This window comes from Alligator sinensis, unplaced genomic scaffold (assembly GCF_000455745.1).
Source record: "Alligator sinensis unplaced genomic scaffold, ASM45574v1 scaffold166_1, whole genome shotgun sequence".
In the NCBI taxonomy this organism is placed as follows: domain Eukaryota; kingdom Metazoa; phylum Chordata; order Crocodylia; family Alligatoridae; genus Alligator; species Alligator sinensis.
Window position 1 is genome coordinate 1646928 of NW_005842098.1, and position 14881 is coordinate 1661808.

Consider the following 14881-nt stretch of genomic DNA (forward strand, 5'->3'; position numbering starts at 1 on the left):
TTGAACACCATCCGATTCTCGTCCGCCCACTTGCTGAGCCTGTCCAGGTCAGCCTGGATAACCTGCCTGTCTTCTGTTGTGGATGCTTTGCCCCAAAGTTTGGTGTCATCGGCGAACTTGGCCAGTCCGCTTCTGACTCCAGTGTCCACATCATTAATGAAGATGTTGAACAGTATGGGTCCAAGGACAGAGCCTTGGGGGACCCCACTGGTCACAGGACACCACGATGAGTGACTTCCCTCAATTACTACCCTCTGGATCCGACCACGGAGCCAATTTTCCAGCCAGTGGATCGTGGAGGACCCAAGGCGACAATTGGCCACTTTCTCCAAGAGGTGATCATGGGACACCAGATCGAAGGCTTTTTTGAAGTCAAGATATATGACCTCAATCTCTTCTCCCTTGTCCAGGTGATAGGTCACCTGGTCGTAGAAGGAAATGAGATTGGTCAAGCAAGACCTACCCGCAACAAACAGAATATAAAAGTATAACTTTAAACAGCTGTTTGCTGTCATGGAGCCATAATAAGTCTCTTAACTGAAAAGCAATCAAGAACATTGTCTTAAAAGACTACAGTGCTATTGCTAGACAGCACCAATGGCTCATCGCTTCTGATGGTTCATCTCCCTACAATAGTCAAAGCCAACTACTTAAGAAAAAAAAAGGTAAAATTCATCTGACCACAGTACTGACTGTGGGACTGAAATGGAGGGAATATTCTTCCTGATCCCAAATCAGGATCTCAAATCTGTTTTGTGTAGATTAAATAGGCTGGCAGGCCTATCATCTTTATTTAATGGCTGTCACTGTTCTTGTAAGTAGTTATTGAATTAATATGCTACAACACAGCCCAGAGTCAAAAGACAAAAAAAAAAAAAAAAAGAGAAATCCTCTTTTCTTTGGTGCCACCATCTCAAACATGGTGCTGCTCAAATGATCTTGAACTCAACCCAATTCCAAAATAATTATGATCCAATACCCATATTTCCCTGTTTATTGAGATTGAGACTGTAGACTCAGCTACACTCCCTCCTTCTCATATAATTCAGTGATAGTTTATTTGCATATATTTAAACAACTAAAGACAAGTTTACTGGAGGACTTTTCATTCTGGATTTTGTTTCTCCTGCTGAGATGACAGCCATACATTTCTGATCACACAAGAACAGTAAAGGTGAGTGCATGCAGCTGACTTTTAAAAGGAGAGATGGTGAGAGGACGTGTCTTGCTTTTGCTCATTAAAATCCTCTTTATAGTTCTTGTATGTGGCTCAAACACAATAGCAGGATAATTATAAACAAAGTCCTAAATGTCCTCTCTCTACAACGGCCAATTTTCTTCTTGGAATTTAATGATGTTAAACAGTTCAGGGAATTTCATTTCTAAGCCAACTGGCCCAAATGAGTTCAGGTGACCCCATTACCCATGCAAATTGTGTTGCTATATCCCTCCAATTCCTAATGAAACATGCGCTCACACTGCAGAACCAGCAGTACTTGGTTCTCTTGCTTGGAAATTAGTTAAGGAAGCCTAAAATTGAATTTATGGTGCAAGTCTCTCTCTCTCCTAGCAAGATATGAAACACTCCTAGAATGGTGGCAACTGTAGCTGGTTGAGGAACAGCTAAGGGACCTCTGCACAGCTGAAAAACCTAAAAACAAAATTAAATGAAAACAGCCAAATGACCCACCTGGTGGAGGACCAGGAGGAAGACCAGTGGGTGGCCCTGGGGGTCGCAGAGGAGGGGCAGGAGGTGGTCCTAGTGGAGGTGGCCCAGGCATAGGAGGTGCCTGTATCTGAGCTGGAGGAACAGGCTGTGGTGGTGGTTGCTGCTGTGGCTGGGGCTGGGCAGCTGCAGTAGATGATCCAGTCTCAGTCAGAGACTCCTCTGTGTGTTGTTGTTGTGATGGCGATGTCTCTTCAGTTTCTGAGTCCTCCTCCTCCTCATCCTCTTCTTCCGAGTATTCCTCCACTTCTCGGCCTTCCTCTGGAATTTCCTGACCTAAAGACAAAAAAGAGAATGTATTTGGGGGAGGGGGCGGGCAACCTTTTTGATGGGTGTGCCACAAATTAACCCTGCTCCCTGCCCTCACCAACTGCCACTAATCCCTTTCCCTCACCCAACCCGCAGCTCAGCTCCCTGTTTCCTGCCCTGTGCTCCCTGGCTGATCCGATGCGCTACATTCTGTTTCCTGCCCTATCTGCCACTGAGCTGCCTGTCCCCTCCCCAGTCTGCCCATACCATTTGTGGGACCTATGCCACAGGTTGGCCACCCCTATATTAATCAACTCATAGCTACTACTATCATAACACCACAGAAAAACTGGACTACATGGTATAAGGGGAAAGAAATCCTTACCCCACACTAATGGTGAATAAACTGATATAATTTAGATACCATACAAAACATACAGTAAAAGGATTCTAATGGAACTCACTAGTACTGTATTTTCAGGACTTACTAACAGTTACTTTGGTTTCCACCAAAGTATGCAAAATATTTCTTAGAGGAATATTATTGTAAACTGATGCTATCACTTGAACTATAAAACAAGCTAGAAATTTTCCCTCCCTCCCTCCACCCCCTTGTGCACAAACAGCTTCTTTTTAAGAGATTTAAATGCTTTAAGGAGTGAAAGAGAGGAAACTTAACTTGATGCAAATGTGGCATTAAAGTATAAAAAAAATGTTAGGTTGCCCATGTTCAAACTAGGCTTAATACTAAAAGACTTTAGATTACTGGGTAACAATTCAGTTTTAGATTTATTCCCTCTTTCCTCCTCTTAAAGATGTTAGCTTTTCATTAATCTAAGTTTTCTTCATTTAAGGTTGAAAAATTAAGCAAGCAGAAAAATTAAGGTTCCTTCAGCAACTTCAACTCTGCCACTCTTCATTCATGTAGTACTTTCTATTATCTGTTTAAAACAACCAGTCACAGACTAAATCAATCAGTTATTAAACAGTAACTGCAGAGCAGAATTACACAATCAGTGAAGGGATACTTTGGAATTTCCTCTGACTACAAAAAGTTAACTTAACAGGCCAGCCAATATCACATTCCCAGTGTACCTTATTTTACTTTATACTTTATGTCACAAAAAGCAGAAAATGTGCAACTTGTCCAGAAATACGTTTGCTTTAGAAATCTTAATTTATGACTTTCCTGATGCTTAATTTCTAAAGTTAAAGTCACACATTAATGTAAGCTAATAGTTTTACTTAGTTAATACACACCCTACAGTCTATTCAAGTGATGTGTCCAGATTTTTTTTTAATCAACTTAAAGTTAACTTTTGCATATCAGTATTGCAACAGTAAAACCTGAAGTTATGGCTACAACTATAATTAAAACATTTTAAAAGCACCCATTTACTTTGTTCAGATAAGTAAAGTGCGTGTATAGGCAGTGGGCACAACTACACGAGATGCTACATCGCCATAGCTCGCTGCTGGAGCAACGTAGCATTGGCAGGCACAAACCATGGCATCGGCACTACTGTGCAGTAGCTTGTTGCTACTGCACAGTGGCATCAGAAATGACCCATGTGACACCAGGACTGCACAGTGACAACAGTTACTGTGCAGTCCAGTGCACGTGTAGATGCACCCAGTGCCACCATTCTTCTTTCATCCCTTAACCACACCCTCCATCAGATACATGCTCTTTGTTTGATAGTGTCCATTCCTGTTTAGATTCTGCAAGAACACTTTCCGATAACAGCAACACAAAGCTGAAACTGAAGAGGCAATAGAGAGATGTGTACACAGAAAGAGGATGACTGATGGTCTGGCACATATACATTATTGTAGCCTTGGGGAAAAAGACCCTTCTAAGTATCAAGAGAGTTTTTGCCTTCATTGTTAATGCAGGCCATTTTTTAAAAAGCTTGTCTTTAAGATACAGGAGTGGATAGTGTTGTTGGTTTTTTTCCTTTAAGTTAAAAAGCTTTCTCTGTCCTTCATATTCAACTCAATGCTTCAACAGCTACCCTGAGCAAATTAAACCACTATACGCTCTTTAACTGCTAGAAGCAATTTCTTAACCGATTTCCCGTAACTCGTTTCCTTCTATTATTTCTGTAATATCCTGACCTTTATGCATAGCACATGGATAAGGAAATTTTCACTGGGAGGCTTTCTACACAATTCACACTTTCTTACTGTAAGGTAACTAGAGAGATACAAGTTCCAATGTTGATAACCTGCTAAGGAACCTAACTGTTTACCTGCCATTCGCAGCATCATGGCCTGAAGCGGAGTCAATTCCTTCATGTTCTTTTTTCTTTTCCGTGACTTGCCAGGCATGTCGGCAAACCGCACACTGTGACCTACAAAGATGGGGGGGGTGGAATTCAACATGCATGAGAAAATAGAGTTTTACTCTGATGTGAGTAGCACCTTAAATACAGAGACTACTTACATATGTGAAAAAAACACCACTTTAAGCTTGGCATACCCCCACTGAATGCAGCACATGCTCAAAGGACGCATTTCATTAGTTTGAACTGGCTCGCCCAACATCCATATAGACTGGGCACTTCAGTGGGGCTTTTGGGGACTTATCTAATAGCTGATTGAATCACCTTTAGATAAAAATGCCAAAAAGCCCTGCTGAAGCACCCAATCTATACAGATGTTGGAGCACCAGGTTAAACTAACACAATTCCTCTTCCAGCAAAGCGCTATTTTTTGTGGGGGGGTTGTTCACTTCTGTCAGGAGCCATAGTCTTCAAAACAATAACAAATCTTAATATTATTAGCCTCTTTACTTTCTACTAACCTAAACTTTGCTACCAGTTTCAAATAGGGTTTGTTTGTTTTTTTACTTCCACTCAAACTTCAAATTAATCTGTAATACAGAAAGGCTTCTTAGAAAAGACACTTAGCTATTGGTTCTAATAGTTTATGTGCATTGAGACTTTAAGTCATTAAAGTGGGGATATGCCCTTGATTCAGACTCAAATTTGCACAGTACAAGTTTCTGACCCAATGCTTTAGCTTTAAAATGCTGTTATTCTTAAAAAAAAAAAAAAAAGAGAGACACAATGGAGTCTGAATATTCATTCATCCTGGATCTTAAAAGTATAGCTGGGTTCCTCCTGATCCATTAATCACAATAATAAATATTCTGCAGTTAAAACCATAGTAATAATTCAGCCATTATAAAGTACAATGGCGCAGTTCTTAAAGCTATCTGAAATCAGACTTTTTGGCAGAAAGCCAAACTCTAAAGCCTATATGTACACATCAACCAAGCTGAACTGTTCAGTTAAGATATTGTCATTTTTAGTCACTTTTCAAGTTATAACCTCTCACTACGCACCTTTCTTTTCTTCTCCACCATCCCTTTCCTTGTCATTGTCACGATGTAGGAACTCATCACCATCACTATCTGCATCTGACCTGTCGCTATCACTGTCATCACTGCTCTCATCATGCTTGTCTTGATCCATGTCTTCTGGGTATCCTTCATCTTCACTGGTACTGGAGACTTCATCGTCATGTCCTTGTTGGCCTGAGGAAAGCATAGAATATCAGGAAGCCAGAAAACCCCATGCCAATGTGGAAGGCTCATTTCAATCAATTTTCTGACAAACCCCATTCCAACAAGGAAGGGACTCATTGTCCAAAAAACATCCTTTCAGAGTCTATGGCAACATAAGAGATAATTAAGTTAGTATCTGATAGAATAATGTATCTTCAAAAACAAGCGACTTCTCTTTACTATCAGAAGTTGTGATGTAGGAGGAAGGAGGGACAGGAAGTCTTACTTCAATCCTGGGGAAGCTCTTTGAGAAGATTATCAAGGAGCACATCTGTGATGGGCCAGCAGCAGGGATGATGTTCAAGGGCAACCAGCATGGTTTCATTAGGGGCAGGTCCTGTTGGACCAACCTGATTGCCTTCTACGATCAGGTCACAAAAATCACTGGATGCAGGTGTCGCGGTAGCTGTAGTCTTTCTGGACTTCAGGAAGGCCTTTGACACTGTCTCCCACCCCATTCTCATTAAAAAGCTAGACAACTGGCATTGATGCCTATACAGTCAGATGGATTGCAAATTGGCTGAGGGGTCGTACTCAGGGAGTGGTGGTGGACAGGTCATATTCGACCTGGAGGGAAGTGGGCAATGGAGTCCCCCAGGACTCAGCCCTTGGGCCCGCACTGTTCAATTTCTTTATTAACGACTTGGAAGACAGGGTGAAAAGCACCCTGTTTAAATTCGCAGACGACACCAAGATTTGGGGTGAGGTGGGCATGCTAGAAGGGAAGGACAGATTACAGCGGGACCTGGACAGGTTACAGGGGTGGGCAAATGAGAATAGGATGGGATTCAATACTGACAAGTGCAGGGTGCTGCACTTGGGCAGTAAGAACCAGCAGCATACCTAAAGGCTGGGGAACTCCTTTCTCGAAAGCACGGTGGCAGAAAGAGATCTTGGAGTCATTACTGACTCCAAGATGAACATGGGCTGACAATGCGAGGACACGGTCAGTAGGGCTATCCGCACCTTGTCATGCATCCTCCCCTTCTATGCAACACTGGTCAGGCCGCAGCTGGAGTACTGCGTCTAGTTCTGGGCGCCGCACTTCAGGAGGGATGTGGACAGCATCGAGAGGGTCCAGAGGAGGACCACTTGCATGATCCGGGAACAGCAGGGCAGACCCTACGAGGAGAGGCTACAGGACCTTAGCCTGTTCAGCCTTCGCAAGAGAAGGTTGAGGGGGGACCTGGTGGCCGTCTATAAACTTACTGGGGGGGACCTGCGGGGGTTGGGAGAGACCTTGTTCCCTCGAGTGCCTGCCGGAGTAACAAGGAATAATGGCCATAAGTTGTTAGAGAGTAGGTTTAGACTAGACATTAGGAGGCACTACTTCACAGTCAGGGCGGCTAGGATCTGGAACCAACTTCCAAGGGAAGTGGTGCTGGCTCCTACCTTGGGGGTCTTTAAGAGGAGGCTTGATGATTACCTAGCTGGGGTCATTTGAGCCCAGTTCACTCTCCTGCAGGGGGTCAGACTAGAAGCTCTACAAGGTCCCTTCTGACCCTACATCTATGAAAAAGATTCTAAGACAGAAATCTCATTTCTTTTGGCCTGGTTACCAACTAGCTACCAGGCTATTTTTGGATACTATCTAACCAGCACCTAAAATTTACCAGTTCATTTCTGTTTATCAATTTCTCCTCTTTTGAAATTGCCTCATTATCCATCCCATTTTTATCGTTTCTGGCCCCCTGCTGACAATTGTTACACCCGAAAAGAGAAAAAAATCCTTAAAACAGTGAAACCTATTCAGTTATATGGTGCTCAAACATTCCTGAAGATCCTGCAGAAGGCACAAAACTGGAGGGTACAATCAGTTCCCCCCTTAGCATTGTAAATCCTATACATGCTATTGGTAAGAACATGTAGAATTTTTTCTGGAAGAGGTTGTAAGTTCTCAGCTGAGAAGCTTCTCTGGGGGATGTTCTCAACTACAGGATCCCTACAATTCTGCAACCCAGTCAAACCCATGAGAGAATTCCCCACACACCCCCAATTCAACTGCACTGATGGCAAAACCAAAAATCCGAATGTTGCAGCTGGCATCATCATCAACTGTTAAAAGTGAAGCTCATGTTGAACGCACTGATAAAGTTACCATATGCATCATACTGGCATTAACAAAAAAGAGAACCAGCACATAATCTTTCAAGAGCAGAAAAGTACTTCCAATTCAACAGCATAAGAATTTCAGGTTTTTGTACAGTATGTCAATTCTCTATGACCTTGTAAAAGCCAGGCTCAGGTAATGTAAGCATACATATTCCCTCTAAAACAAATGCCATGTCAATATGAACCAAACTGTACAGCTACCCTGTAATACTATCAAAGAGGAATAAAGAAAGGAAGAAGAAAATAACCTGAAAAGCATCTTTAGTGAAGGGCTAACATGAAGACTGGGAGAAGCAGTAGCTTGTTACCTGCGTCAGAACCATAAGAAATCTCCTCCTCTCGTCTCCGAGGAGCCATGTCCAAGGCAAAGCCCACTTTACGGCCGTACATCTGCAGGACCTGCGGTGGGGGTGGCCCTGGGGGTGGCCCAGGAGGCTTCCTGCCTGGGGGTAATCGTGGAACGCCAAGTCCTAGAGGAGGAAGTACAGAAATGGACCGGACTGGAGGTCTGAAATAAAAAAGGACAGAGATCAACATGAAAGCCTTTGCCCCCTTCCTTATAAAGCACCTTCAAGACAACCTTTTATACACATACAGGGAAATTGGCAAAAAGAATAAAGCAGACCTGCAGTAGTCCCTCCCCCCCCAACACACACAGATGCACAAGCACCCATGGCATGAGTTTTGCCTGTCAGCAGCTAGAGGTGCAGGGCCTCTAGCAGTTTTCACCCCGCTGTGGCTTAACACACACGTGACACAAGTTTTGCCATCAGAACTTTGGGATGCAGTTTCCCAGAAACGCCTGCACCTATCACCTTGAAACTTGGCACGTCATGCTCTCAGCAGACGCTACCATCCCTGCAAGTTTCATCTGAATCAACCAAAAGACAACAAAATTATAGATATTTCACTGATTCCCCATTATACCCTACGGCTGAATCTTTGAATCGATGCAGAAGGTCCGAATCGATTCGGAAAGCCTAAAGCAGGGGTGTCCAACCTTTTTGAACGTGGGGCCGGATCATGAACTTTTTATCACCCAGTGGGCCGGCGAGCCATATTCAAAGACCTCACAGGAAGCGGTATCACATCACCACCCCCCCGAAACGAAAGTATAGTGTTTACTTTCGTTTCCCTTCGCAGCACCTCGGGCCTCAGAAAACGGCTTGGAGGGCTGCATGGCGGCCCGCAGGCCGTATGTTGGACAAGCCTGGCCTAAAGCTTCCCGTGATTTGATTCGGATTCGTAGATTTGGCCTCCAAATCTGAATCATGATCCAAAGCTTTGCACAGCCCTACAAAAGACTAAAGAGACACATTTATCATAACTGAAATTAAGGCACAAAGCAGACTTTTAAACAGAAAGGATGGAAAGAAAGGTTCAAAGTGGAGATGAAATACTGACAGTACTCTAGATTCACCATTTACTCAGGACTTCTATTATCATTTCTTCCCCTAGCTGTTGCTTCCCACTCACCCTCTTTCCACCCAACAGATTTTGTTAGCTCTTCAGGACATTTCTTTCTTACCCATAGGCTGATGTTTTCTTGAGGATAGAAGGTGGTTGGGCTCCAGGTAAGGGGATGTCTTGTATGAGGATGTTGGAGGGGGCGTGAGGCATGTCTGGCAAGGGAATACTTTCCACTTCGACGTGCTGGGCATTCTGGGAGAATTATAAACAGCAGGCAGGTTAACCATGCAGGAGGTAGAGGTAACAGAATATTGTGCACCCTCCTCAGTTTGCAGAATGTGAAAGGAAGGGTGTCAATAACCATCAACAAAGGTGAGTATCTCAAAGATGCGTTACTCCTTGCATCTGTTCCTTGAACAGATCTTTGAAGATCTGAAAAAACTGATGAGATTACACATTAAAATCAGATCAGGCTAAGAGCAATTAAAAACTTGAATGACTACACATTAAGGCTCGTTAACTAGTGCTAAGTGCTCTTGTGGCATCTTAAAAAGTTACACCACTCCAGACCAGATTTATCTTTGAGCTAGGCTCCTAGCAACTGAAGACGGGGTGGGGGGGAAGGGGGGCCAAGGAGCTGACCGTCAGCTGCAGGGCCCAGTGGGGGCTGGATACAGGTTCAATGGGGTGGCACAGGCTGCAGGGAGTCTGGAAGCAGGCAGGGAGGGGGATTCCCCACCACCAACCACCACTGATCTTGGGCCAACTGGGTTGCCAGGCCAGTGATCCACGAGTGGAGGGAGAATCTAGGGGTTGGAGGGAGGGGGGTAGCAAGCTGATTTGGGGGTGGAGCAGGAGATCCAAGTGGCACTGGAAGGCCCTCACCCTTCTCCTCCCTAGCCTAAACTCTGGCTAGAGAGCCAGAGACCAGGGCAGGTACAGAGTAGACTTGCAGCCCCTAGCCATAGCAGACTTGCAACTCACCAGCCTTCTAGCAGCAGGTCTGAGTAGTGCACATTAGAGAAGGTATTAATCCCATGACTGATCACTAGCACTAGTTAACCTTAATACAGGCTAACATTCTTAAGGATTAGCACCTGCTAACTCTAATGTGTAATCTCACCCTAAAGTCCCTAATGGCAAGGTCCCACACAGAGTCTGCCCGTGAAAAAGCCTACCCTGTTCAAATCAAAGCCTGGTCAAGCTTAAAGATTTTCAGCCCACAAAGCAATTATTTCAGACAAAAATGCTCATGCCCTTCCTAAGTATGTGGGAGTAGCAGCAGCTATAGGAATTTGTACATTACAAAGGAACATTTCATAGAATCATAGGAAATTAGGTTGGAGGGACCTCAGGAGGCATCTACTCCAACCCCCTGCTCAAAACAGGACCATGATCTTCCCAGCCAAAGCTTTGTCTAGCCAGGTCTTCAAAACCTCCAAGGATGAAGATTCCACCACCTCTCTGGGTAACCTGTTCCAGTGCTTTACTACCATCCTGGTGAGAAAGGATTTCCTAATATCTAACCCAGTGGTTCTCAACCTATGGTCCACATGCAGTCCAATCAGCACACTGCTGTGGCCCATGTGACAAACTGTTAAAACATTTTTAAATGGATGCACAGGAAGTAAACTGTGCAGGTGCAACCCACATAACGCATTGAGAGCAAGTGTAGTCCACTATGGCAGACAGGTTGAGAGCCACTGATCTAACAAACTTCCCTTGTTCTGTCATCTGCTGCCACTGAGAACAGTCTAGCGCCATCCTCTTTGGAACCACACTTCAGGTAGTTATAGGCTGCTATTAAATCCCCCCTCATTTACAGATGATCAGCTCAAAGCTTAGGGATTTCATGAAGGGGACCATTAGAAACATTGATAATTAAAGGCTGAGGTACAAGTTCATTACCCTAAGCATATGAATTAACATCAAGTTAAGACAAAATCTACTGTATATAGTGTGAAAAACATCTTATAAGCCAGGATATAGGAAGTAGTTAAATACCAGGGCGTGTGCTGTTCAAGCTATAGCAAAGTCATCCTATAAATTAAATCCAATACCACACAGGAGCACAGAGGCAGTCAAGGCATAAGCTATGTAGCCTGATAAAATGCTCAACGTGGAAGGGGTTGAGTATCAAAAACAGTCTTTCACAAAACACTTCTCCTTTGTAACAGCCACATGTAAACAAGGAACAAAGCAAGAGAACTATCAGTGTCATATGCCCGTAACCATGAGTGATGTTACCTTGACAGCATCAAAGTACTGGCTGAGCTGCGATCTCTTCTGTTCATACTCCACTTCTAGCTTGCGCAGTTCTTTGTATATGTCAGGATTTTCCTTTTCATAGAGACGCAAGATACGCTCAAAGGTCTCACGTAATTTCTTACGCTTGTCCTTTAGCACCTTCTCATTAAGTTGTGGCTGCTGTACTGGGTTAAACTCTGATCCAGGACAAAAGCCCAGGAAAAAAAAAAAAGGAGAACTTGTAATAGGAACCCTGATTAGTAACTGAATTACACTGCATGCATATTCACAAATGAAACATCATCCAAAGAGAGAGTGACAAGGGCCTTAAGATGAATAATTTCTTCACCAGGTCTCCAGGCCTTATATGGAGCCACTCCTTTATACATGCTCAGATTCTGACAATATGAACTACACTCCCTTACACGTTTGTCTTCTCACTGAAATACCTAGGTCATCCACCTTCTTCAATAACCATAAAAAAGGGTCACAAAACATCCAAAAAGAACAGCTTTCCCATCCACAGAACTCTCTCCCCCTCCCCATTTCTTCTAAAAAGAAAAGCTCATATAATCAATTTCATCCAACACAAACAAAATAAATTTAGGGGATTAATGCAGGGAACTATCATCCTGTCTGATGTTTCCTGATCTCCCCTCACCCTAAACAAGTCTCCCAGATGCTACACACTCACCCATCTCATCCAATTTTTCCATGTCCCGGATGATCTGCTTAGGATCCTTCATCTTTAATACAGCTGCTCGTACCATCATCCTCTGTTTTTTGTTCTATAACAGAGAATAAAGAGATAGAAAGAGCGTCACTCTACGTTAACTGGGAAATGAATGCAACCTATGGTAAATAAATGCAACCTATGGTATCATAAACTTCTGTCTAAAATTTAGAATCCTATGACTTCTAAAATATGGGAGAAACTCCATACAACCTAAAGAAAGAGGTTTAGGTTTAGTACTTTAAGATGCTAAAAGTACTAATCACATAACATACCTAGAAGGACTTTTAACCAACTTCTGATACTAATATAACTTGAGGAGTATCTTGTATACTTTCAAGACACCTCCTCCTCCAGTTTTGACAGTTTTGGGATCCCAACATAATTGCTCCCATATTTATTAAGGTTTTCTTCTTCCCTGTTACCTTTCTATAAGGGCCAAAGGAACCACAAGGGAAAACTAAGCAAATGGGACATAGTAACCCCAATAACAGAAAAGTGCTACCAAAAGCACAAAGCAGACAGGGAGGAGGGGGAAAGGGTTAGGGTAAAAAAAATTTCAGACAAAAACATGATTTAGGTTATCAATATCCCTTTAAGACAAACAGCATCTTCACAACATAGAAAGGCTTTTGAGAAGCCTGGAGCCAGTCTGCTCATTGCCTAAAGTCCACTGCAGTTGGAAACATGAAACAAACAGGACAGCAATACCGTTGCTGACACAATGGCTTACCTTCTTCAGCTCCCTCTTCCGGGCCTCCTTTCCTGCAGAAAGGAAGGAAACAGACAACTTGAAAAAAAAGTCAGTCAAACCCAGCCAGCATAACATTTTTCTTTTGCAAGTACTTCAGTTCTGTTTCTCAACAGTTTGCTGATTTGAAAACCAGTTCTATCCACCCCTCTTTTCTCAGTCCTAGAAAAATATGCTTAGTAAAAAAAATTTCAGACACACTATGAAAGATAGACAACAGCAGTCCCCAGACCACTAAAAGCAGAGATATTTGCAGTCACTCACTCAAAAATGGAAGCAGATGTTTAATTAGAACAATTGTTTAAATTTAGTTCTAACAAAACAACAAATACTCTGGAGATGGAAACAATCTGTGTGCTGAACAGGCAAAAAGGAATTCAATCAGGAATCTGACTTGATCCTTCAGTTACTTTTCATTGCCATCTGTCAAAGAAAAAGCCAGCATGCTATATCAAGCATTTTTCTAGATACTCACGGGCCTGGTCTGTGGGGTTCATGAACTTTCCACTCTTGGTGGAGGATGTAGATCTCCGCCCCATCTTGGCCTGTTTTTTCTCTTTTCACTGCCACCTCAAAAAATGGATGAGTAACCTGAAAACAAAGCCACAACATCAGATTCTATCCGTCAGTAATGATAAGCATGCTCCTATTCTTCCTCTCTCCTTCACCAAACTAATAGCTGCTGTCAGTATCCATCACATCTTTAAATCCCAGCTCTTGTGAATGCACAGAATTCAACTGCATGCAAGCCCCAGGTATGGATGCACAAACAAATACTGTGAAGTAAGAAGTGTGAACTTACAATGCATCATTTTGTGATAACTGCCCACATGTATGATCTTACCACACAATAAATACAAAGTAGCTTCTGCTTACCGAAACATTTTTAGTGGGAAGTCATTTGGCACCAGGTAAGGGCACACACATGGGCAGTTACTGCAAAGCAGCTGTGATGTGATCTGAAGGATATGTTGTGGGAATGTGCTTGCACCCATTCCCTCTGGCACATATACAAAGCAAGATAACTATACCATTTTATCAACAAGCGACTCCCACAACCCACACTAAGTACATTGTTTGTATTTACAGGTGAGTTTTGCACACTGCTGCTTCTGCTAAGCGCACTGCACTGACCAGTGCACTGCTTCTTGCTTTTTTTCCATTGCTACCTGTTTCCTATGTACTTCGGTTTCACTCCAGGTGCTCCCCTTTCACACCAGGGGCTCTTGCGCACTTCCTTTGCCCCAGTCCCACGCCCCTGAGGCTTTCTGCGCAACTCCCATGCTAGGGGCTCTGCATACACCCCCATTCCCTTTTCCTCCAGACTGGCTCACTGCACAGTCAGGTAAGAGACTCCTTTCCTCACCACCCCTCAATTTCTGTGCGCCCCGTGTGCTCTGCTCTCCCACTAACATTTTCTCCCTTCTCTGGGGCTGGCTGTTTGTTCAGGGCTTCAAGCTTAAATTCGGCTGGCCTGGCAGACAGGAAACGTTATGCTGGAAAGTATTAACTGATGCCATTGATTTGTTCTTTAACCTCGAGACAACCACCGAGACATTTTCTCAGTGAGGGACCACCTCCACTAAGGAACCAACTCCCTCCTGAATTGATAACTAAGGGTCCCTGTGTCTCCACTTTCCTCCTCCTCGTTTTCACAAAAACCAGGAGCCCCTCTGACACAGGAATCCCTGCCCGACACCAAAGGCCATATTTGAGTGAAGCATCTCAAGCTGCTGCCTCGCATCCAAATACACAAACACGCCAATGGAGATTGGCACCAAGCTAAACATAAGGCCTCAGAAGTTGGGTCAAAACCCTCCTACGAAAGGGTGGGGGGCTCAACCTTCAGCCTGCAGAGCCCGGTTTATGTCACCCAGCCCACGGGGCTTCCCACGGGCACCAAAATGTGGCAGCGGGGAAGCGGCGGCACCCGGATGTGCGGGGAGCCCGCGGAAGGGAGAGCGCGGCCTGGCCTGCCAGGATGGGCCCTGCAGGGGACCAATTCAGCCGCTCGCCTGAGCCGCCACAAGCCCGAGCAGCGACGCTGCCCCTTGACTGCCGGGCCCGCTGCCTTCCCCGCCC

The 14881-nt window shown here is 44.0% G+C and overlaps 1 protein-coding gene across 1 annotated transcript in view; it reads right to left on the reverse strand.

The window, feature by feature from the left end:
* WBP11 (WW domain binding protein 11) overlaps nucleotides 1-14881 on the reverse strand; it is an 18125-nt gene that overhangs the window by 3013 nt on the left and 231 nt on the right. The window contains exons 2-10 of the mRNA XM_025204834.1: nucleotides 13275-13390; nucleotides 12782-12813; nucleotides 12010-12103; nucleotides 11316-11512; nucleotides 9187-9320; nucleotides 7967-8166; nucleotides 5325-5516; nucleotides 4228-4329; nucleotides 1691-2002 (exon numbers count right to left, since the gene is read on the reverse strand). Coding sequence (XP_025060619.1) covers nucleotides 1691-2002; nucleotides 4228-4329; nucleotides 5325-5516; nucleotides 7967-8166; nucleotides 9187-9320; nucleotides 11316-11512; nucleotides 12010-12103; nucleotides 12782-12813; nucleotides 13275-13338 — 1327 coding nt within the window. The 5' untranslated portion in view covers nucleotides 13339-13390. The remainder of the gene's footprint in view (nucleotides 1-1690; nucleotides 2003-4227; nucleotides 4330-5324; nucleotides 5517-7966; nucleotides 8167-9186; nucleotides 9321-11315; nucleotides 11513-12009; nucleotides 12104-12781; nucleotides 12814-13274; nucleotides 13391-14881) is intronic.